The following is a 21,135-nucleotide window of genomic DNA, read 5'->3' as shown; positions in this document are numbered from 1 at the left end:
TTTTTGTGCTTGCTAAAAGACCCTGCCCTGAGCCATATCAATTTTCTTCTCAACACAAGCCAAGCTAGTCTACAAGCTGGCGTCGTCTACACCATAACAGGTTCTATTTCGTGAACTGTATTGTTTCCTTTTGTGTGTAGCATGTAACAAGAAGTATTTTTAAAATAAGAATGTCCATAAATTGTTAAACCAAGAGTTTGTGATGCACATTGAAGCCATCTCGCTTCAGCAGTCTCGATATACGTGGGACATGCTCTAGGTCACTCGGCCATCCTGGAAGCGTCGTCACCATCATGATTTCAAGCCGTGTACCAATGCTACATCAGTTGTAACAGAAATACTTTGTGTTATTTCTGTACTGACATCATTTATGGACTGTAAAGCGACAAATTACAGTAAGGTTGAGTCGATTACGTAAGTCGTAACTTTAGTTTCTATTTCTGGTTCTGTCAAGCAAGAAAAAGTTTTTACATTGGGTGTATTTTTATGTTTGTGTCAGTTTCTGTCTGACGTGACGCTAGTAGCGGCTTGACAGTGCAAAAGTACAAGCTGTAAGGAGGCGACGTTAATGTACCACAACCACATGCATAAACAGTGCGGAAACCACGTGTCCGGCTCTCTAGAGCTGTAAGACGAAGAGGTCATAGCTTGTTGGCAGAGACGGGGTCTGGTCCGTGCCGTGAACTGTCCATCTTCAAAGCATCTCCTTCACTGTGAGGGGTTTGCCTAGCGCTGTAGAGATTTTCATTGTTGAACACTCACTAAGGGAAGGCCACACTAACTTAGGACTGCTTGGCTGTTGAATACGACAAGCAACGCCCAATATCCACTAATTGAAAGTTAAATTGAAGGTGCAATCACAAAAACAATTTTGCAATCTTGTAATTCAGCTGGTTGACCTGCTGACTGTTGTCAACTGCCGCAGTGGCCGAGCGGAGGCTCGAGGAGGAGGAGGGCCGAGGGGGGAGGTGAGGAGGCGAGCGGGCGGCCGGCGGCAGCGCCATGTTCTACGCCCACTTTGTGCTGGCCAAGAAGGGCCCGCTGGCCCGCATCTGGCTGGCGGCCCACTGGGACAAGAAGCTGACCAAGGCGCACGTGTTCGAGACCAACATCGAGAGCAGCGTGGAGGGCATCCTGCAGCCCAAGGTGAAGATGGCGCTGCGCACCTCGGGACACCTGCTGCTGGGCATTGTGCGCATCTACTCGCGCAAGGCCAAGTACCTGCTGGCGGACTGCAATGAGGCCTTCATCAAGATCAAGATGGCCTTCCGGCCGGGAGCCGTCGACCTGCCTGAGGAAGGCAGGCAGGCCGCCCTCAGCACCATCACCCTGCCCGAGGTGTTCCACGACTTCGAGGCCACCATGCCCGACCTGGCCGGCATCGACATGGAGGCCGCGGTGACGTTGAACCAGAGCAGGGCGGAAGACATCACGCTCAAGGAGGACTACGGCTCGCTCAGCCTCATGCACGACGACGGCTTCATGGGCGACATGGGCTTCGACGACCCCGAGATGGCGCGCGAGGCCACCAACATAGACGAGGCCTTCGACCAGGCCAGCCTACTGCTCGGTGGATCCATGCTCGGGGGTGGAGGGCGCCCCTCCGAGGCCACGCCCCGGGCCGACCGGGGGGACGACGACGGGGCGGGGCCCTCCACCTCTGCGGCAGCGGCGGCAGCGGCGGAGGACAACTCGGCGCTCGGAGCGCTGGCCCCGCCCGGCGACTCCATGGAGGGCGCCAGGAATGCCGGCCGGGAAGCGGAGGCAGCGGACCCCTTCGGGGTGGCATCGAGTTCAGCCGACGCGGCCGGCGGTGCCAGGGAAGAGGGGCTGCTGGGTGAGTGCTGCGACCTGCAGGGGAAGACACGCTTTTTTTGCATTCTTGATTTGCAGGCTTAGACAGTAACTTAACAGCGTGTGGGTTTGAGCTAGTTGGTAATCCATTACAAGATTACTAGCGCATGTCTAGATATTTGGCACTTTAAAATCTGATATTACAGTAATTGCTCTGTTTTCACACGTGGATCAATGATTGTTGGCGCTAAATCTTGCTTTAAAAGGGGCACAGGCAGAAGTTGCGTACAGTCATGGACAAAGGAGGCATTACTGCATAGGAGGCATTACCACATTGCAAACCACTGTGACGTCGTTAAGGGTGCATAGGGTTCTTGCTCCCCCTGGGCTTTGCAAATAGGAGTAAGGCCCTAGACTTCTGTTAAGCACTCAGATCAGCGGTTATGAAGTAAAACTATATAATGCAGCTACAATGGCTGGAGGCAGCAGAATTCTGTGATGTCATTGGGGTGCTTTTATAGTAGTGCGAAATATTGATTGCGATGGTGCTCTGATTGGGGCACCTACTAGGTATTTGGTGATTTGTACAGTCATTTGCAGCTTTGCTTTGAGCAGCAAGTCTCCAGTATTTGGATTTCAGTGTTTCCTATTGACAGAGACCTGTAATTATGCACAAGATAGCAGAGACCGGGTCAGGGACTGGGTATGCCCTGTCGACCTCGGTGGATGACCTGAAAACGATATTGTTGCCGTAGTAGTATATCGGGAAAACGCTAGTTAGACGTTGTTGTAGCAGCGAGATGTTTGTGCGCTCTTTCTTCTCGAATTCCTTAGTTCCCTCCTCATTGTCGGAAGGGGAACATGTCAGGCTCGTTTTGAAGCCGATTGAGTTTCCTTGGGAGTTGACTATTGTGTCTCTTGTTGCAGAAGGTGAGCCAAGCGGGCTTTTCGAGCCAGCAGGTCTCTTTGACGACGCCCCTCTGGGTCACGTGCCGCTCGATGGCAGTGGGTCCGACCGGGACGGTCCCCTCGGGGCCCCGGCGACCGCACCAGCCGGTCCTGATGTTCGGCCTGCCGAAGAGAGTGATGATGACGACGACATGTATGGTGAGTCCTGCTGCTTGCTTGCTCTTAAAGGGTTGTATCCACTCCGATGGTCCGTTGGGGTGTTGTGGCGCAGTCATGGCTGGGGTGATTGGCTGGGGGCGTGCCTGTTTTAAATTAGGTCAATCAGTATACGAGGGGTCATTGAGTGCATATTACTTCTCCTTTTAGGATGTTCTTAAGTTGTTTTTTTTTTCTTTTTTAAGTGAGTGACCTGAGGTGGTTCAGATTAATCTGTAGCCCTCCATGCAGCATGCTTCATGGGCCGAGTGCAGCTTCTGCAAGTGTTTTCTTTTTCTTGTTGAATTCGAGTATTTTCTTTCTAGGCTGCTCTTTTCATGCATGCACATAATCTGGGATAGTGGGTAACAGGCTGTGTTATGGCATGCGACATCTGTGTTCGATTAAGGCTGTGGCGGCTGCTTTTCTGTTGGTGAAAAGCAAGAAAGCCTGTGTGTTCGAGATTTAGGTGCACGTTTAAGATCTCCAGGTGGTCCAAATTAATCCGGAGCTGTCCACTATGGCGTGCCTCATTGCCCCTGTAGTGCCGGCGCATTAAACCTCGTAATCAATCCCTGTGTTATTGCACCGGTGCCTGGCCAGCCGAAGAATTTGCTTTGTCGTGTGACGAAGACGTGCTGCTCTTTGATGCTTCCCCACAGACATGGGCCCTCCGTCGATGGGTGCGCCATCGGGGCCTTCCAGTCCCGGAAGCTCAGTCGGGGATGTCCGGGACCTGGACGGCGGAGCCAGCACGTCGGCAGCCGCCGGCATACCCGGCCCATCATCTTCGGCCATGCCTGCCCTGGACGATGGCCTGGCCGACCAACAGCTGCTGGAGCAGGCGGCGATGCCTCCGCCGCCGCGGCCGCCCTCTGTGGATGCGGCTGCGGCCATGGGTGCCGCTGAGCCTGTTCCCGGAGACCAGACAACGCTGCTGAACAATGAGGATGAGAGCTTCGCCCTGGCGCCACTCGACGCCACTCTGGTCCAAGGTGGGAGCCGCTGTTGCCTTCTCGAGCCCTGAACTGCATTTCTGAGATTGTGTGTACAGTCCTCACTGTACTCCAGCCCTGTGGTTGTTAGGCTTGTCCGTGATTAGGTTACCTCCCTAAAACAGCTAAGCTGAATGTAGTAGTTTTGTCATTCATCGGAACATTGGCATAAATTCAGTTGAGTGGTAAACACTGTAGTTATTCCATTTAATGTCTTGGACTCTTCGCGCACCCCCTGGGAAGCAGTCTGGCATTCATTTTAAGTGTAGAGCACTTTAGGGGCTCGCCTTGGCGTCGTAGCTCGCTCGCTTGACCCAATAAGAGCCCCATGGCGTTCCGTCGTAGCGGCTGTCGTCACGGCGTAACCCAGAGGCTTCAAAAGCCAAGCGGTTTATATAGTCACAAGCGTTCAAAGCTCGTGAACCGCTGGCTCTTGTCATGTCATACATCTCCCCGTTGTTTAGCTCAAAGAAAATTGTGGGTACATTTGAGGCAAAATAACTGTAATTAACTGGCAGCGCCCGTGTGCGTTTAGTTAGGGATGCTTGTTCGGTTGGTTTTTACGATAGCAAATGCAAAAAAGGTGGCAGTGCAATGCTGATACGTGCGGGAGGAATAGCAGGCACAAAAAGAACAGAACTCCCGTTGGCGCTGATTCAGGCAGGGGGTGTGCATTCACTGCGAAGGCGGGAAATTTAAATGGCATTGGGTGGTAGCAGCGAGCGAATAACGGCGCTGCAGCCCATTATGGCGAATCACTGCTCTGCGCTTCCGACGGCATTCACATTGAGCGGAACGGCCTTAGTTTTTATTATATACCCCTATGGCATCAGAAATTCTTGGACTACTTGTGCACTATCTGCGGTGAGTCCGAGACTCTACACCGAAGAGCCCCACTAATTGATGAGCAGCTGAAACGGGATTGAGAGTCCCGTGTTGTCGGCAGTGTCGGGTTCCCCCTCCCTCACCCCGCCCGTCACACGTGCAGGCCTGGAGAAGGCTCGCGCCAAGCGCAAGCGCAAGCTGATAGTGGACGAGGTGAAGAACATCTCCGGCGAGGAGATGAAGGCCCAGCTGTCGGACACTAGTGACATTGTGACCACGCTGGACCTGGCCCCGCCCACCAAGCGCCTGATGCACTGGAAGGAGACGGGCGGCGTGGAGAAGCTGTTTGCCCTGCCCGGGCGGCCCATCCTGTCGCGGGCCCTGTCGCGCCTCTACCAGCGCCACCTGACCACCCGGGCCGTCGAGAACGAGCTGGCCGCAGGCGAGGAGGAGCCTCTGCTGCAGCAGCTCGAGAACGAGGAGGAGGGGCCGCAGCACCTGCACCTGCAGCAGCAGCAGCACCACGAGCAGGACGAGGGGCACATTCAGGAGAACACCCTCGGTGAGCGGTTTGTACAGTGAAGCTGTTCACGGGTACGGCTCCATGGGTTCTTTACGTTCGTCAACAAATCTGGCTGTGTGATAAACTCGGCTGCCAAATGTGATGCAAAAGCAATGAGGCATTCCGATGCGCGAGGGTTTATATAGCACGAGTGGTTCGCTTCTGAAGCGCGAGGCATGATATAGCATGGGGATTCCGTGTGTGTATCGGTCTTTGAAGCACGGGGTGTTCTAAAGTGCGAGGCTTTTATGTCTGTGCATTTGTATTTGAAGTACGAAGCTTTTGTGCGAGTGCGTTTGTCTTTGGAGTGCGAGGCATTATATAGTGGAAGGCTTTCGTGTGTGTCCATGGGTCTATGAAGCGCGGGACCTTATATAGCGCGAGGCTTTCGTGTGCATGCTATGGAGCATGAGACGTTCTATAGTGCAAAGCTTGTGTGTGAGTGCATTTCTCTTCAAAGTGCGAGAAGTTATGTAGTGCAAGGCATTTGTGTGCATGCGTGTGTCTGGGATGCATGAGACATTATATAGCTTGAGGCTTTTGTGTGCGTGCATTTGTCTATGAAGTGTGAGACATTATATATCCGAGGCTTTCATGTGATCTGTCTATGAAGCTCGAGACATTATATAGCATGAGGCTTTCATGTGCGTGCATTTGTTTATGGAGTGAGACATTCTATAGTGCAAGGCTTGTGAGCACGTGCATTTGTCTTCGGAGTGGACGTTATATAGCACAAGGCATTCGTGTGCGTGCATGTGTCTGGGAAGCGTGCAACTTTAATAGCGGAAGGGTTTTGTTTGGCGGTTCCTAATATGTCAGGGGAACGAGTGGCAACAACAGGGAAAAAAAACGACCGTTGAGAAAAAACGACCGTTAGCAGTTCTGTGCACATTTTCAGGTTGCGCTGTAGGGTTTGGAACTTTCTATGGCACAGCAACAAGTACATTGTTATCAGGAGGGTGTTCAAAATGGGTGCACTTGGAATGACGTATCCTTGTGCAGATGAGGCAGAAGATGGGGATTGTGCCATTGCTGGAAGTAGCGACAGAACCATTGGCAACACCAGATTTAGCACTGCCCTGTGGACAAATTTTATAGAACGCTTTGTGAAACTTGTGGTTGGGGTAGTTGGTTTATAGTAGAAACATTCTTTTTATGTTAACTAGTGCAGATGAGTGCAGTGCCGTGCTTACCAGGGCAGAGCTAAATTTAGAAAAAAGAAAAGAAAAAACGCTCTGCTATTCACAAAATATGTTAGTGCTGAACAGACAGAACACAAGAGAGACGGATAGGACTTGTGCCCCCACTGCTGCTGTTGCAGGCTGGACATGTGTAGTGTCCTGAACTTGGCTCCATGCGTTGTGTTGGCCCAGCCAGCATTGTATGACTCCGGTGTTCCCTGGTCTTCTCGCCCGGTACATTCATAACCGCCGGCTCTGTCCGTCCTCCCTCCCCCCTCGCAGGGCACCATGCCAAGCGGCGGCGCCTGGAGGAGGACCTGATGGGCGGCGGGGCCCACCACCAGGGAAGCAACGGGCCGTTCGACCTGGGCGGCGACTTCCCCCATGGTGGCCCCCCGAGCCACCTGAGCACGCACGGCGACCCGTACGCCTCCCACATGGCCCCCCCTCCGCCCATGCACCAGCAGCACCAGCAGGAGTACCAGCAGCCCCAGCCGCAGACGCCCCTGCAGGACGGCTGGCCCACGCCGGCCGACTACACCTACGCCCAGCCGCCGCACACCCCGGTGCCCGACTACGCGGCGTACCAGCTGCAGCAGCAGCAGCAGCAGCAGGCGGCCATGATGGCGGCCGCCCACCAGCACCACCCCATGACCCCCCTGCACCACCCGTCGCCCCTGCCCCACCACTTGGAGGACGAGCACCACGCCCACCACCAGGCGGCGGCGGCACTGGTGAGCGGCACCCACCCTCCCCCTTGTCACCATTGTGAGGAGCAGGTTGTGCTGTGGGATAGTGATTGCACACTGGGTGGGGTGGGGACCCTACCAATGTGGGGCCACCCCACTCATGGTGAACCCACTCTTCCCATGGTGGAGTCACTCCGCTCAAAGTGCAGTGGAGTGAATCCACCTTGCCCATGCGGGTGACTCACCATGAGCGGGGCTATAAGGTGACAGCTGGTGGCCAGACGTGGCAAAGATTGTAAGTGCGTTGCAAGCATTCGTTTGAGAGAGAAATTGGGGTGCCTGGAATTAAAAGGAGTGCTCATGTGTGGTAACTGCCTATGCTCCTTGCCACTCTTTGGCTTTGAGCATGTGTGCTGCTGACATCAGGTGAGCACTTTTGGGCCCACCAGCTTCCTTGCAATTTTTAACGCGGAGCTTTAATGACCTGCGTCGCAAAAAAGTCGGCGTTGTCGGCGGCGTTCACTGTGGACGAAAAATCCCTTAATGAAACCATGCGGCACCCACTGAAACCCCCTCTGTAGTGATGCACTGCCCCAAAAGATGGTGTGCGAGCAGGAGGGAAAAGTTTTCACGGGCACCACCAGTATGTACAATGACGTCAGCACCAACACACAGTTGTGTGCTCACTTTTGGTACGCGTGTAAATGGTGCGCTGCTTCCTGCCTGTGCCGGACGCACTACTGTCTTGCTCTTCCGCAAGTACGGTTTTAAAGCCATCATGTTACACACTGAAAGGCTAAGTTTGAAGTATTCTCAATTCATTGAGACGCCTGTGCCCCTTGCAGTTTCCGACGCTCCAGCCAGACCAGCTGCAGTCCGAGTACCCCGTGCACCCGGCAACCCCCGTCCCCGCTCAGCAGTCGCCCCCGGCGGCCATGATGCCCCCGCAGACACCCCAGCAGATGGGGCCACCGCCCACCCCGCAGATGATGGCACCGCCCACGCCGCAGGTAGCGTGCACGCTTCTTTTTGTGCGTGCCGTCAGCTTGCTGCTGACACTCTCTCGTCAGGAGGGAACTACTTGGGGTTCCCTGGAGGCACCTCAAAAGGGAAGACAAAGATGGGCCGTGGAAGGGAAGATGGTTGGGGATAGAAGGGGAACTTGGGGATCATAGAGGCTAATGCTAGTATGCACTAGAGGGAAATGTGGCGCCAGTGTCTAGGCAAGCCATGCTTCAGCTAGCGTTCCATCATGTAGTGGGAAGCTCCTCTTGACCTTGGTGCGGCCCACGGACAGGCTCAAAAGTTGCCTCTGGCTGCAAAAGAGCAACGGGATTGTAAAAGATCATTTAGAGTTTAATTATTGGAAAAGCGGAGCTTTAAAAGTTATTAGGCAGGAATTATTTGGAAGCTTCATGCAGGATGAACAAGAAAAAACAATGTTGCCCTTTTGTAGCCCAGAGGCGCTCCAAAGAACAGAGCCCACACTGGTCATCAAGAGAGCAGAACGTCTCTTTATTGCCAAAGCCAGGCTCGCTCATATACAGTTCTAATGTAAGAGAGGAAAGGGACGAGGGAGAGGAGCGGCGATAGCGGCTGCCGTGCTTCAACGAAGGATGCGCACTTAACCACACGCGCAACGTAATGGTGACAGTGGCGCAGTGTGTGCAACACTTTTTTGACATTGGTTTCGAGAGCGAAAAGAAGCCATGTGGCTAGCCAAGGCAAGCAGGAGAGGAATGCAGCTAGCTGCTACGATGGCAGCCACAATGGCACGGTTGCAGTGACAGATTTTCCTCTGTTACATGCTGTTCCTCTGTTATATGACCTGACCTGGAAGGCATCCTGGTATGGAGAGAGCAGGTAGCGCAGTGGGTATAATGGAGGGGAAGGAGTGGTGGGCTGGTTGGACCTGCAAGGCAAGGACACCAGCACACGGCCCCTGGAGTCCCAAGCCTCATACCAGCATAGGACATAAGCTGCAAGTGTTCAAAGTAGCTCTGTAGCGGATGATGTTGCACCTGGCGGAGGGTCGCCGAAACAAGTTCGTCTGTGGGCCAGTGACGGAGAGGGGAACCTGACCCGTACGCTCCTCCAGCAACTGAACCGGTTTGCTTTTGGATGCAGGGAAGCTTTTGCTGGGATTTTCTCTGCTACACCGCCACACTGTACCATTGTCAGTGTATACATGCATGCCTCACCTGGTATTTTCCGCTCGGGGTTAGGGGGAGATGCGCATCAAAAGATCGACTCTGTCTCAAAAATTTTCGCTTTTGTGTGTTTTTTTTTTGTATTATCATCTTTGCACATTCAAGCTTGCCAGTACAAAAACTGAAGGGGAAATTCTAACCAGAAGTTAACAAAAAATGCACCCAAGTTGCTGCTCGCGGCAGCAGTAAAACACCGCGAAAGTCTGCGTCTTTTCATTCCTTGCATCTCGAGGCAGCGGCACTGCCTGCCATTTGCAATCACTCTTGCATGTAGTTGGTCGTGCCCTGTCGAGCACAGCTCAGGATAGGAGCGTTTATGAGGTAAAAAAAGGCATCACACGTGACGTCGCGTGATGATGTAGTGAGCGCGCCATTGGCTAGTGCAACGCCCACTTGTGGCTACGGCACTGAGCAGCGTCTCGAACAGAGTTGCAGAATCTTTTTTTCGATTATCTGCACATTGAATCTGCTTGAAAACATGCCTACAAAACTGAACCACACCCAAGTATCACTGAAAGTGTCGGCAAGTGCGTCGGAAGGAACGGAAAAGACTTCGCGCCCACTGGCCTAACCGCAGCGTCAGTGATGACTTTGGCAGCAGCAAGATTGACACTGCCGTGAACTTACTCACCGCTTGTCAATTGGGTAGGATAGGTTTGTTTAAAAACAACCAAAGGCAAGTGTCAGGGACCAGAATGCGTGTCAGTGCTGTGCGAAATCCAGTGCGTTGATGGTACTTGTGGCTGACGCAACCAAGTACTCGCTGTTTGCAAGCAAGCTGAAAGGGGCAGGGGTCGAGCTCGGAAGGTCCTCACGGAAGTTATCTACAATTCGGGAAGAGTTGCAGGCCTGCGTGGGATTTCTGGACATTTTGTTTGTTGACTGGGGGCAATTTTGAAGGGGGGATGGAGGCTAAAACCAACTAAAATTTGTGTTTTTTTTATTATGGTGCCAAAATACGATAACATTACTCGAAAATGTCCACACACAGTGGCATCCGCCAAGTGTGCCCACGCGTGGCCCTGCCTATCTACTGCAAGTTCTGTGTGATGTGCAGTGGTATTTACTTTGTTATTTTTTCTTCAAAAACACATAATAACGTTTAGTTATATAATTACTTACAAATGTGACGCTTAGTTACTTCAATCTTCGGTTGCTTCAATGGCTGTGTGTTAATTCAGTGGCGCTGTTACTTTAATGGTGCTCCGTTAATTCAAATAGCATATTGTGCATGCATTGCGAAATGTTTGTTTACGTCTGGTCAGTTGTCTGTCATTCTGTCTGCGTGCACGTAATTGATCTCTTTTTTGACAGGTTAGAGCAATTTTTCACAACTAAAGTGCACTGTGCTAGTAGCACTGCCTCGCTTTTCTCAGAATACGCCAAAGAAGAAAACGAAAATGAGCCGAAAAAAATGAAACGAGAACTTTGAAGTGGGATTTCTCAAAACACGATTTTCACTGAGAAAAGGACCATGTTCTCCAAGTATTGGAGCTTCCAAAACCATTTTTTTTTTTTTCAGAGTTGTTTATCAATGCTGTTTGCACATTGTGAACCGAAATAATTATTTTCTCATCACAATTTGTTTTTTATTCACACTTTTTTTCTGTTGAAAATCATTAAACTTTGTGTTTGTACGAAGTAATATGTGTTAAAAATCAGCAGTTGTAGCCTTCTGGTTGAGAAGAAAGCCTGAGGTATTTAACGCAAATGGAAAATATTTCCGCTCTGTGTCTATAAAAACATTTCTGGAAATGTTCCTTAAGGTGAGAAAAAAAGAGCTAAAGAAACTCTAGAATTTTCTTTTAAAGCCTTTTAAAATATTTCTGTATGAAATTTGCACACACTTAGTATATGTTCATTATATACGTACTCCAAAATGTCAAGTTGGTTGCTTGAAAAGCAGTGAAGTTAGCTGCAGACGTAGTAGGACACCTACGTCCACTATCTATGGCCCGTTTAGCGTATTTCAAATTTCAAATGAAAGTTTCAAGTTCCTTTTTCTCCCTTTGTAGTTTCCAGCATTTTTTGTTTTGTTTTGTGCATACATTTCAAGTACTTCCAATAGTCAGATATTGATGAAGTTTTGCCCACAGCCCCTACAAAGTGTATACTATTAATAAGAATGTTTATATGAAATTTTAATATCATATTTTTTTGCAAAAATTTAAAGTGTTGACTTAGAGTACCCAATAGAGTGACTTAGAGTTAGAGTACCCAATATAAACACTTTTGGTGTTACTGATTTTTTTTTTTGTGAATATAAGAATTATGTTAAAAAATTTCAGGTAGCTTTCCTCGTACTTGACGTAAAAAGCAAAATGAGCTACTGTAAGCTGCTCTAAAGATATAAAAAAAAGTGCACGAAAAGCACTACTGTCGAACCTGGATATATCGAACGCCAGGGGGATGACATTATAGTTTAAAATATTGATAATTCGAAATATAAAATCTGCCTGTTGGAATATTATCTGATAACTCCGCACATCACTAAGAGCTTTCCGAGACTGTAACAAGCGGTAGGTTACAGGAAATTCTAACCACAGCGCAACGACCACCACACTTTATTTAGCATGAAAAAAAGTCTCGGAGATTTGCTTGCTTCTTCCTCTGCGTCATGAAGTTCACCAGACAGCCTTCAAGCTTACGTAGGCTGTTCATATGAGAAAATCTGGCATTGTACACTGTGCCACAACAGGCGCGAATGTGAACACTATTGTCAGCTTGGCTGCAGTAGCCGGTTGGGAATGTTCTCAGGACTGGTAGTAAGGTGCGCTTCTTCGGCATCGGTGATGTCCGCCACAGCCTGCGCATTGTCGTCAGCACTTGGAACTCGCGTGCCATTGTGTCATGTGGAATGGCGCACGGGAATGCTTACCGCTGTCAAAATTCACTCTCAAGGCACTCAGAGCCGTCTGGAGCCGCGAAACGAAGCCGCTTTGTGCACGACACGCTCCAGAACGGCCGGGCCGTGACTGTGCTGCCTTCGCCTTTACGTCAGGGTTGATGCGCAGCATCACACTAAAAAATGCTGCGAGAAATGTCGAGTACCTCTGCAACTGATATCTTCGCTGGCCCGTACCCATCGATTGGATGATGTCCGCTTTCGTCGCTAAATTCGAATTTTTCTGTTTTCATGGCCATGGCTCCGAAATGCGTGCCGCGGGCAAAACAAAACGTGCACCATGCCGCTTCGGTTCTTCAGCTAGAGCCACTACTGGTAATCACACAAGCGCACAAAAAATACCAGAAACCGAGCACTTCCGGTCAGTTTCCCATTCACACCCAATCACTCCCCGCGTTCTTGCAACCTCGTGGCTGCCTCCATGCTAGCGTGCGAGCAGGTGTTGAAAAAGCCATCAAAGCGACACTGCGGGAAGTCATCATCATCATCGCCTCTACCCCGTCAGGAGCAGCGCATGCCCGTGAACGGGAGTTAGATACACGCAAGCAACAACGCTATACTTTTGCGGGGGGATTTCCAAGGAGATGTTTACGCTGTTTGATATAGACAACAATTTGGTATATTTGGGTTCTATATATCTGGGTTCGACTGTATATGGTGCTTGTGCAGGCACTCTTAAAGAAGAAACAATAAAGCCACGCCAAAACTAAGGCCATACTTAGAACCAGCATTAAAAAAATTCAATAAATGATGTAAGTTTCGCAACCATTGGTACAATATTGAAGAAAAATCTTTTTTCAGGTCAGAAAAACCCAGAGTCTGAAGTCTGCCAGACGGTACACAAAAGGAAGCCGTAATGTAATGTCCCAGGAAAGCAGGCACATGGAGGTAACTGTATGTGGAGTATTTGCAAACAAACCGTTGCACTGTTGAAAAAGAGAAAAGATTTCATTTTATGTATGAACAGCATGTTAATGCCGCAGCTGAAAGCATGATACTAATTTGCAATCGTGCTAAGCAGAAAGATTTCACCGTTTCAAGCTAAACGTCACAGACCAGATCGTGCGAGCAGACTGAAAACAGTACTGGCAACAAAATTGATAAAAAAAAAATGAAACAGCAATAAGCCATGTCGTAATACTTTCAAACATTGCTCCAGTGGGGTTGTGGGTATTATTCCAGCGCACACAAGGTCAGTGGCCTAAATAAATGTTACCCGTGACTTACCTGATAGGCCAGGTGTGGCTTTGACGCTTAACAACACGGTTAGACTGTAATTTGGTGTTGTTACTGGTGCAGTAGTTGACATCCCGTCTTTTAAAACTAACTGCATGCGTAGCATTGTTAGCATTTTTCTCAAAAGCAGCAATAAACAGTACAATGCTACGAACTTGCTTCTAGGGTTAGTAGAACTTCTCTTCACTTGAAGGCAACATTATTCTTCACAAAAATAGCTCAAAGTGCACATTTATTATTGCTATTGCATCTGCCCTAGAAAATAGAATAAAGTAATAGCACCTTTTTAATAAATCCTTAGCTTGATCACTTGCACTCTAATGCTCAATATTTGTTTTATCTTGGCTGGCTGGCGCTCTTTGCCCTCAGTCAGCCTTGCGCCACAAAAATCCAAACATATTTTGGCTGACAAAATCTGCACTAAGGCCACACCCACTGCTCACATCTCTGTAAAACTGCTCCTCTCCGGGAAAGTATTTACCATATTTTGGCGCGTATAACCCACTCCAGCATATAATCCGCACTCCCACTTTCAGCCCGCCGGAAGAGAAAAAAAAAATCCTCACACGTTCCCGTACATTTGATACAGGAAAGGCTGCACCAAAGCTACTGCTCATACTGTGTAGACAGCAAAAGCGGATGCTTAGCAAGTAGAATACACTGACTGCAAGGCGAAAGTCGCAATTCACTAATAAAATTCAGTTGTTAGAGCGCGCTTGTCTTTGTTTTTTCTTCCCTGTCCTTGTATGTTTTGCACAATCGCTGCCGTGGAAGGCTTAGTCAGTGTTACTGCGTAGGAGCTTCACGGCACAGCGTGCATTGCCATCAAGCTGCACTAAAGGAAAAACCCTGCGTATTATCCGAACCCGTACTTTGCCGTTGAAATTTTCGCATTTTTGGTGCGGGTTATACGCGTGAAAATACGGTACTTGTGCATAGTGTTTGCTTTGGTTTCTCCGAAAGGAAAATGTCATGTCAAAAGTAGGCATACAATGAACATGTTCCTGGTGTCGAATGCTTATAGCTAACAAACAGCTGTAGATGAGTTACTTTTTTTGCATTTTAATTTTAGTGCGTCGCCTAGCTTTGTCAGGGGGTATAGTTTCAGTCCGATTTTGCAATTTCATTTCTAATATGCAGTCAGGTGAAAATTAGCTGAGCTGACGTACACAAAGCTTAACGACGTATCGTAAGCACAGACTGTTGTTGGCCTTCGCCCGGGCCCAGTTTGTTCCCCGACATGAGCGAGATGATAACCAGGGCTTCTAGGCTATTCAAAGCCGCTTCGATATTTTACTAGCAAACAGCTCTGTCAGTCCAACCACTATTTTGTAACTGGCAATGTAAAGGCTTTCTACCCCTGCAATAGCGAGCTGTTTAAATTGCTCGTGTTTCTGTTTAAGTCATGTTTTCTTACAGTAACCACCGTTTTTACATGTACTTAAATGAAAGTACGTTTACGTTGTCTAAAATCTGAGTGCAGGTGGCCTTTAAGAACAGGCATGCAGCGGAGTACCTCACTGGCAGGACGAGGACCAGGGGTTGCGAGGTTGGTTGGTGACATGCGAGAGCCCTCTCTGTTATGTGTAAATGTGTAATGTCTTGTGAAGTACTGTACACCCTCATTCAAAAGCCACAACCTTTTTTTTAAGTGCGGAGCACTTTAGAGGCCAGGCTTATCATATCTCGTATCTCATCGTCATAATCTCATCCGGGGTCACGGAATCTAGTCACCGTAGTCATGCGGAGTCACGCACCCAAACAGAGGCTACAAACATATCAATGCTTCCCCTGGCCGGGAGCAAACCTGGGTCTCTTTCGTTATGAAGCTGATGTCAATCCCATTGCGCCACAGAGGCACATGTTACTCATATGCAAAGTGCTGGAGGGTATCTTCGCGCTGCGCCGTTGCCACGGAGGCTGACGTTGCTGGGCCGCGAGTGAGTGCACAATAAATATAAAGTAAGGCAAAAGTAATTAATGCATTTATTACCTCGAGTTAATGAAAACTCAATCCAGTGTGTCTTTATAGGGCTGCGGTGCCCTCCTTTGACTACTTTCAGTATCAAAGCCACGCTGATACTGAAAGTAGTCAAGAGAGGGCGCCACAGTCTCTCTGGCAAATCACTTGACATCTCTCAAGTTCAGTGGAACTGCTTGAATTTTTTTTATCCACCATTCACAATTTATGTGAGCTTATACGGGTTGAGGCCCGTACGTTGCCATTGCTGGTGGGTTGCCCATGCGCTGTTTGTGTTGGAGAAAACCACGCCTGTAATGAGCCGCGTCACCGAATATTGTCATCATGTAGCCTTCATTTGCGCACTGGCAGACATTGCTTTTGCCCTTGCTAAGGTAGACTGGGCATTGCGTCGCAGAGGCCACATTGAATGCACTGCCACTATCATCTCTCCATAGCTGCCTGTGTTGTCTGATTGTCATAGATGCTAGCACTGTCTTGTGAACGTACTCGAGCCGTGTGCAATATATGCTAAGGTGCAAAGGGTCCTACTGCAATGCACCAACTGATACCGTCATCAGGGGTGCAACAGGTGTGCCAACTTTGCCATTTTGATACAATTTCATATCTTCGAGCCAAAGTGCGCCAAAACCATGAAATCCGTTCACATTGCGCCTCACTGCGCCCGAAGGCCGGACTTGGCATAAAATTTTGTTTCACTTACTTTAACAGAGGACGCTTTGGCAACCTAAGGTTTGTACATCACCCAATCTAGTCGCACAGACATGCGCAGTTGTGGAGGAAAGGACATCTTCCTTTCCTTCATGTATGCAGTCCATAGCCTATGCGGCCTATGCCTCTTCTAGTTTGGTATACCTATGGCAAAACTGATCCCCCAAAAGTGTATGAAGGGACTTTAGCGCCAACAAGTGCTTGGCGGGCAACCAGTGTATCATTGTGTCGTGGATCGCTGTTCAACGCACTGCCTTTTTGTAGTAGCAGAGCTTGCTTGCACGACATGTTAATATGTACCCGTTTTGCGTAGGGACTGGTCGACTAATGATTTTGACTTCAGCATGAGCGTGGTGACCCCTGTACTGTTAAAGTGTGGGAAAATGGCGAAGGCATGACTGACAGCAGGCACCAACGAGCGCACCAGTACAGCTTATCTCCAGCAAGGAAATCTCCATAAGCATCTTCCGCTATCTGTTCGGAAGTGTGTGTGGCATAGCGCTGTTGGAGCTGCTGTAAACGTATCGCGTGCTTTTAATAGGATGTAGCGTTCGCTGCCACCTTCTTGTGCATGACCGCCAAGTGCACCGCGGAGGCCGTGGTTGGCGTGTTGCTTGCAGTAACGGAAGCAGCTTGCTGTATATGTGCACGCGGTCGCAAGTGGAGTGGGTATGAATAATTTTCCCACGCAAACGTGCTGCTGTGGTACATACACCAAGCACCCCAGTGGTGAGTGCGTGAGCTTAATAGGTGGCGTACCGCACAAAACTTGCAGGTGATCCGAAGCTCTGAGCAGACTCTTCGATAGCTTGGTGAACTCTAAAATGTCAAAGGCAGAGCATTCATGTCGTATAATGAGATCTGCACTAGTGTACCTGAATAGTTTTGTCTTATTCGTATGTAGCGTAGCCAGAGGCTGCTCAGGTGGAAGAGCTATTTGGTGTACAATTAGGTTTAGTGCTGAGCATTATTTATAAGGGCACTTTGGAGTATGAATAAAAATATCATTTCCAGTTCTTATATCACTCCCTTCTTTTTTTCTTTCTCTGCTTGATCTTCTAAATACTTTAAGCATTCAGATGAACCTGCTTTGCAGATTGGCACACGTACATACACCAGGGCTTGCGGCTTTCGGCAGAATCGGTTGGTCACTTTTTCTGGACCTGTCCACTGAAGCTAAAGCACATCTGCACTGACGTGTTATGCTGCAAATGTTGGATTAGGTGCTCCAGAATGCTCCAGGTAATCCAGAATGTTGGATTATGTGCTCCAGAATAACCGGCTACAAATTTGGATGTTCCTGCTCCAAAATTTGCCCACATCCTTTTTGGGCTGCTGCACCCCATCTTCATAGAAGGGTGTTATTCTGCGCTGGACAAGGGCAGTTGACGCCTGGCATTGCCCCCGGCTGCTCCCCCTGCTTCCAAGTGTAGGGGTGGCCGTGTTATCCCCAAAAGAACTGCAGATGTGCATAGATCCGTACCGCCGTCACTGTGATGTTTGTGCCAGCTGTTGCGGATAACCAGCGCCTCTAAGACTCCGCTCACAATGTGAAAGGAAGGGTAGTCAAGATAATACCCTGGGGTGTGCCCGTCCTGCAGGTGGAGGGATTATGTGATTTTCCCCAGTGGCCCTTCCCTGAGTGTGTACAGCAGGCAGCATTAAACTGTGGTGAAGTAGCTTGCTTAGCCGTGAAAGAATGGTGGCGAATTATTTTTGCCCCGGGCTCCCTCGTTCCCCCCCAGATGCAGCCCGCTCAGGAGGAGCCGAGCATGGAGCCCCTGGCGCCGCCTTCCGAGTTCGACGCCCTGGTGGCCTCGGGCTCTGCGCTGCACGGCTTTGGCGCACCCATGGAGCCGTCGGCGACCATGTCTGAACAGCAGCACCACCAACACCAGGACCAGCAGGAGCCGCAGGAGCAGCAGCGGCTTCCCGAGCCGGAGCCGCAGCCGCAGACGTCGTCCGAGCGGCATCCGGAGGAAGAGGGGGAGGAGGAGGACGAGGAAGAGGAGGAGCGGCGGCGACGGGAGCAGCAGGAACAGCAGGACCAGTTGGCCCAGCTGGACGACGACGATGAGGACTACGGCGCCCCAGCGTCTGTCGGACCAGTGAGTCTCTTCTTTCTCTCCTGCTGGGGTCCGTCCTTGTGGCAATCAATCGCTGGTGCATCGGGGGGTGGGTCCCGAAAGGGGCTTCAGTGCTTACCCTTTCCGAAACTCTCAGGCGGGGAGGTTTCTGAAAAACTGGCCAAAGGAGGTAAACTTCCGTTTCTTGATTTAGATTACAGTGATGGGACGTAAGGCTGAGGTGAGCCTGCATGAAGAGAGAGAGAGAGAGAGAGAGAGAGAGAGAGAGAGAGAGAGAGAGAGAGAGAGAGAGAGAGAGAGAGAGAGAGAGAGAGAGAGAGAGAGAGAGAGAGGGAGGGAGGGAGGGAGGGAGGGAGGGAGGGAGGGGGAGGGAGGGAGGGAGGGAGGGAGGGAGGGAGGGAGGGAGGGAGGGACTGGAAGAACACCGCCAGTTAGCTCCAAAGTGGCCCCCCTTCCCTTTAATGAAGGCCTTGTAAATGGGCGACCGAATAGAGAGCATTAGTATCGGCGGCATTAACACTCTAGGCTCCCCAAGTGTTTTAGGGCACTGCACCACCACGCATGTGCATAGCCCAAGCTGTCGTTGGGGCTTTTTCGGTGTGTGCCAAGCACGCACATGCATTGCCGAAATAGCGAGTGTCTCAGAACTGGCCCCTAGACAGTTCTGGCCCTTGCGCCCTCCTTGCAATCAGCGAGACTCTGCATGAACATGGAAGAAGCGAAGGCTGCTACTGCTTTTATTTCCAGTCAACATTGTGGACTACGGTGATAGCTTAGCAGAGTTTGTAAATTTAGTGCATATTTTGCGAGAAATGGATAAAGCTGAAGAGCACGAAGTGTTTTCTGGGTTGCTGTCGTGCCTGCTCTCCTGAACTGGTGTAGGCTGCAGCAGCTGCAGATTATCACCACTTCCCAGAATGGAACTCATGGCAAAAAGGACGTTACCATCATTCTCAAAGGGTGTTTAGGGAAGCAAGAAAGCTTTCTCACTGCGTCAAAACCCTCGCTAAAAGTGCGTCCAATCAATCGTGAAACCTTCAAAGATCCAAATTTTGAACGAACGAACCCATGCGACAGTTTTTCGCGTGCTACGTAAGTGCATCTACAAACAATCTAAACAAGAATCGATACGTGGTTATGGGATAAAAAGATGTTACTGTACTCTTTCTTCGTGATTGATGCATGTACTGTCTTATCTAGGACCATTCCTTTTTCGCGATTTTTCAAGTGACCGTTTCGGTACGTTTCATGCACGAGCTTGTATCCACAGATCTTCTCATCAGAGCTTTTTGGTCGATCAACCGGTCTATGGGGAAATAGTTTTTTGACAGGACGCCATCGGTTCCACTACGAACGCTTTCGCTCTAAAAAAGCAGTTGCACATGCAAGACGGGGGATGATAGTGCGGAGAAAAACAGTGCCACGGATCATTGTCTGAAAGTGACTTGCATATCTGCAGCAGGGCTAGGCCTAAAGTTTCTGATGCAGACTGGCCACGGAGGGTGGGGGCTGATTCGTGTGCTTTGAAAACGGCACTATAGGTGCGCCCTCCTCTCTCGTTAGAGCAGTCAAGCCCCGCCCATGTACTGCACATTTGGACCTTGGAAGCCACGGTGCTTTGCGCGGGAAACTCAAGCTGCCTGCAGGCCGTTGGGAAAACTTGCCTTAATCTAAGACTTGTCACAACCGTTTGGAATGTGGTTGGATTGTTGCGATTAGATTACCGTTTCTTATTGGTGCCCCCAAAACTGGAGGCTCCCCTATTCTACAGAACAAACTCTCTAGTTCATTCACTGGTTTGGTTTGGCTCTTTATGTTAACCCCGTTTTGTAGTCTCTTTTTGCGGGTGAGGCCCATGGCACTGCAGGTGTCGCAAGTGCCCGGCAGGCGTGCGAAAATGACTCGCAGTAGGGGACAGCTGCAGTGTTGCGGTTTAACTATAAAATGGCAAGGTAAAAGTCCTGTGGCCAGTTTGGTGTGAAAATAAGATTACACTGCCCCTGAAGTAGCAGCAACGCAGCCTAGTGCACATGCTGCGAGTGTTCCCAGTGTGCAGAGAGCGTCTGTGTGGAATAGTTAGTGCGGGTACACGAGGTAGCAAAGCAGCGCTTGAAGCGGCGCTCTCCTTTAACAGGCCGAGGAGCAGCTGGCGGACGAGACGTATGAGCAGTTTGAGGAGCGCATCCTGAACAAGCGCACGGTGCACATGCTGCACATGGTGCGGGCGCCGCTCGAGGCCGGCCGCCAGGTGCGCTTCTCCGACGTGGCACGCGGGGGAAACCGCAAGCAGGTGAGTGGCGGGCTGCTTCTGCTCCTACTTTCGCTGTCTTGTTGTTGTACTGGAAGCAGTTCTTCCTGGATGGTGGGCCGTGAAGGCAAAGTGCAGCTTTGTATGATTTGAAAGATCAAGACTTTCATGGTCATGTTTCAGGGCGGTGGCTTTTGCTGGCAGCCATTAATCACACTAACAGGTCTGTCACAATCGTAAGGATCTGGCACATGGTGGCGGGGGGATGGCCACTGCTTCCTCTGTTTTCCTTAGTATACGGATGATTTGTTTGAAGTTTGCGATGAGATTGGCATCCTTGTTGTTTTTAGCACTGTTTTTAAGAAACCAAATTCGTACGTATTTTGACCTCATGGCCCCTCCAAGCCTCAACTGGTATTTACCCCCATCGGTGATTGGAAGGGGTCGTGATTTCTTTGTTTCACGGGTACGTCCTGCGCCTACTTGAGCGCAATTGATGAATGGGGAAAAAATTAACTGTGCAGGTGATCTCGGCAACACTGGCTATTGCATGTACCTTCTGCAGGGGGCGAACACAATTATATCTGTCAGTGTGAACAAGAAATTG

The 21,135-nt window shown here is 49.9% G+C and overlaps 1 protein-coding gene across 3 annotated transcripts in view; it reads left to right on the top strand.

The window, feature by feature from the left end:
• Window positions 1–21,135, top strand: part of LOC144175584 (uncharacterized) — a 32,464-nt gene that overhangs the window by 6,900 nt on the left and 4,429 nt on the right. The window contains exons 2-11 of one of the 3 annotated variants that reach the window (XM_077704644.1): window positions 926–1,837; window positions 2,722–2,901; window positions 3,561–3,893; window positions 4,882–5,280; window positions 6,744–7,195; window positions 7,996–8,160; window positions 13,067–13,153; window positions 14,985–15,050; window positions 17,939–18,301; window positions 20,415–20,570. In XM_077704644.1, the coding sequence (XP_077560770.1) occupies window positions 1,003–1,837; window positions 2,722–2,901; window positions 3,561–3,893; window positions 4,882–5,280; window positions 6,744–7,195; window positions 7,996–8,160; window positions 13,067–13,153; window positions 14,985–15,050; window positions 17,939–18,301; window positions 20,415–20,570 (3,036 nt within the window). In that variant the 5' untranslated portion in view covers window positions 926–1,002. The remainder of the gene's footprint in view (window positions 1–925; window positions 1,838–2,721; window positions 2,902–3,560; window positions 3,894–4,881; window positions 5,281–6,743; window positions 7,196–7,995; window positions 8,161–13,066; window positions 13,154–14,984; window positions 15,051–17,938; window positions 18,302–20,414; window positions 20,571–21,135) is intronic. The other 2 variants (XM_077704645.1, XM_077704646.1) reach the window with 2 other exon arrangements.

The sequence above is a fragment of the Haemaphysalis longicornis genome, unplaced genomic scaffold, assembly GCF_048455015.1.
Source record: "Haemaphysalis longicornis isolate Haplotype H1 unplaced genomic scaffold, Haemaphysalis longicornis Haplotype H1 scaffold_3, whole genome shotgun sequence".
Lineage (NCBI taxonomy): Eukaryota > Metazoa > Arthropoda > Arachnida > Ixodida > Ixodidae > Haemaphysalis > Haemaphysalis longicornis.
The sequence above is the reverse complement of the archived record's forward strand: the minus strand, read 5'-3'. Positions and strand labels throughout refer to the sequence as shown.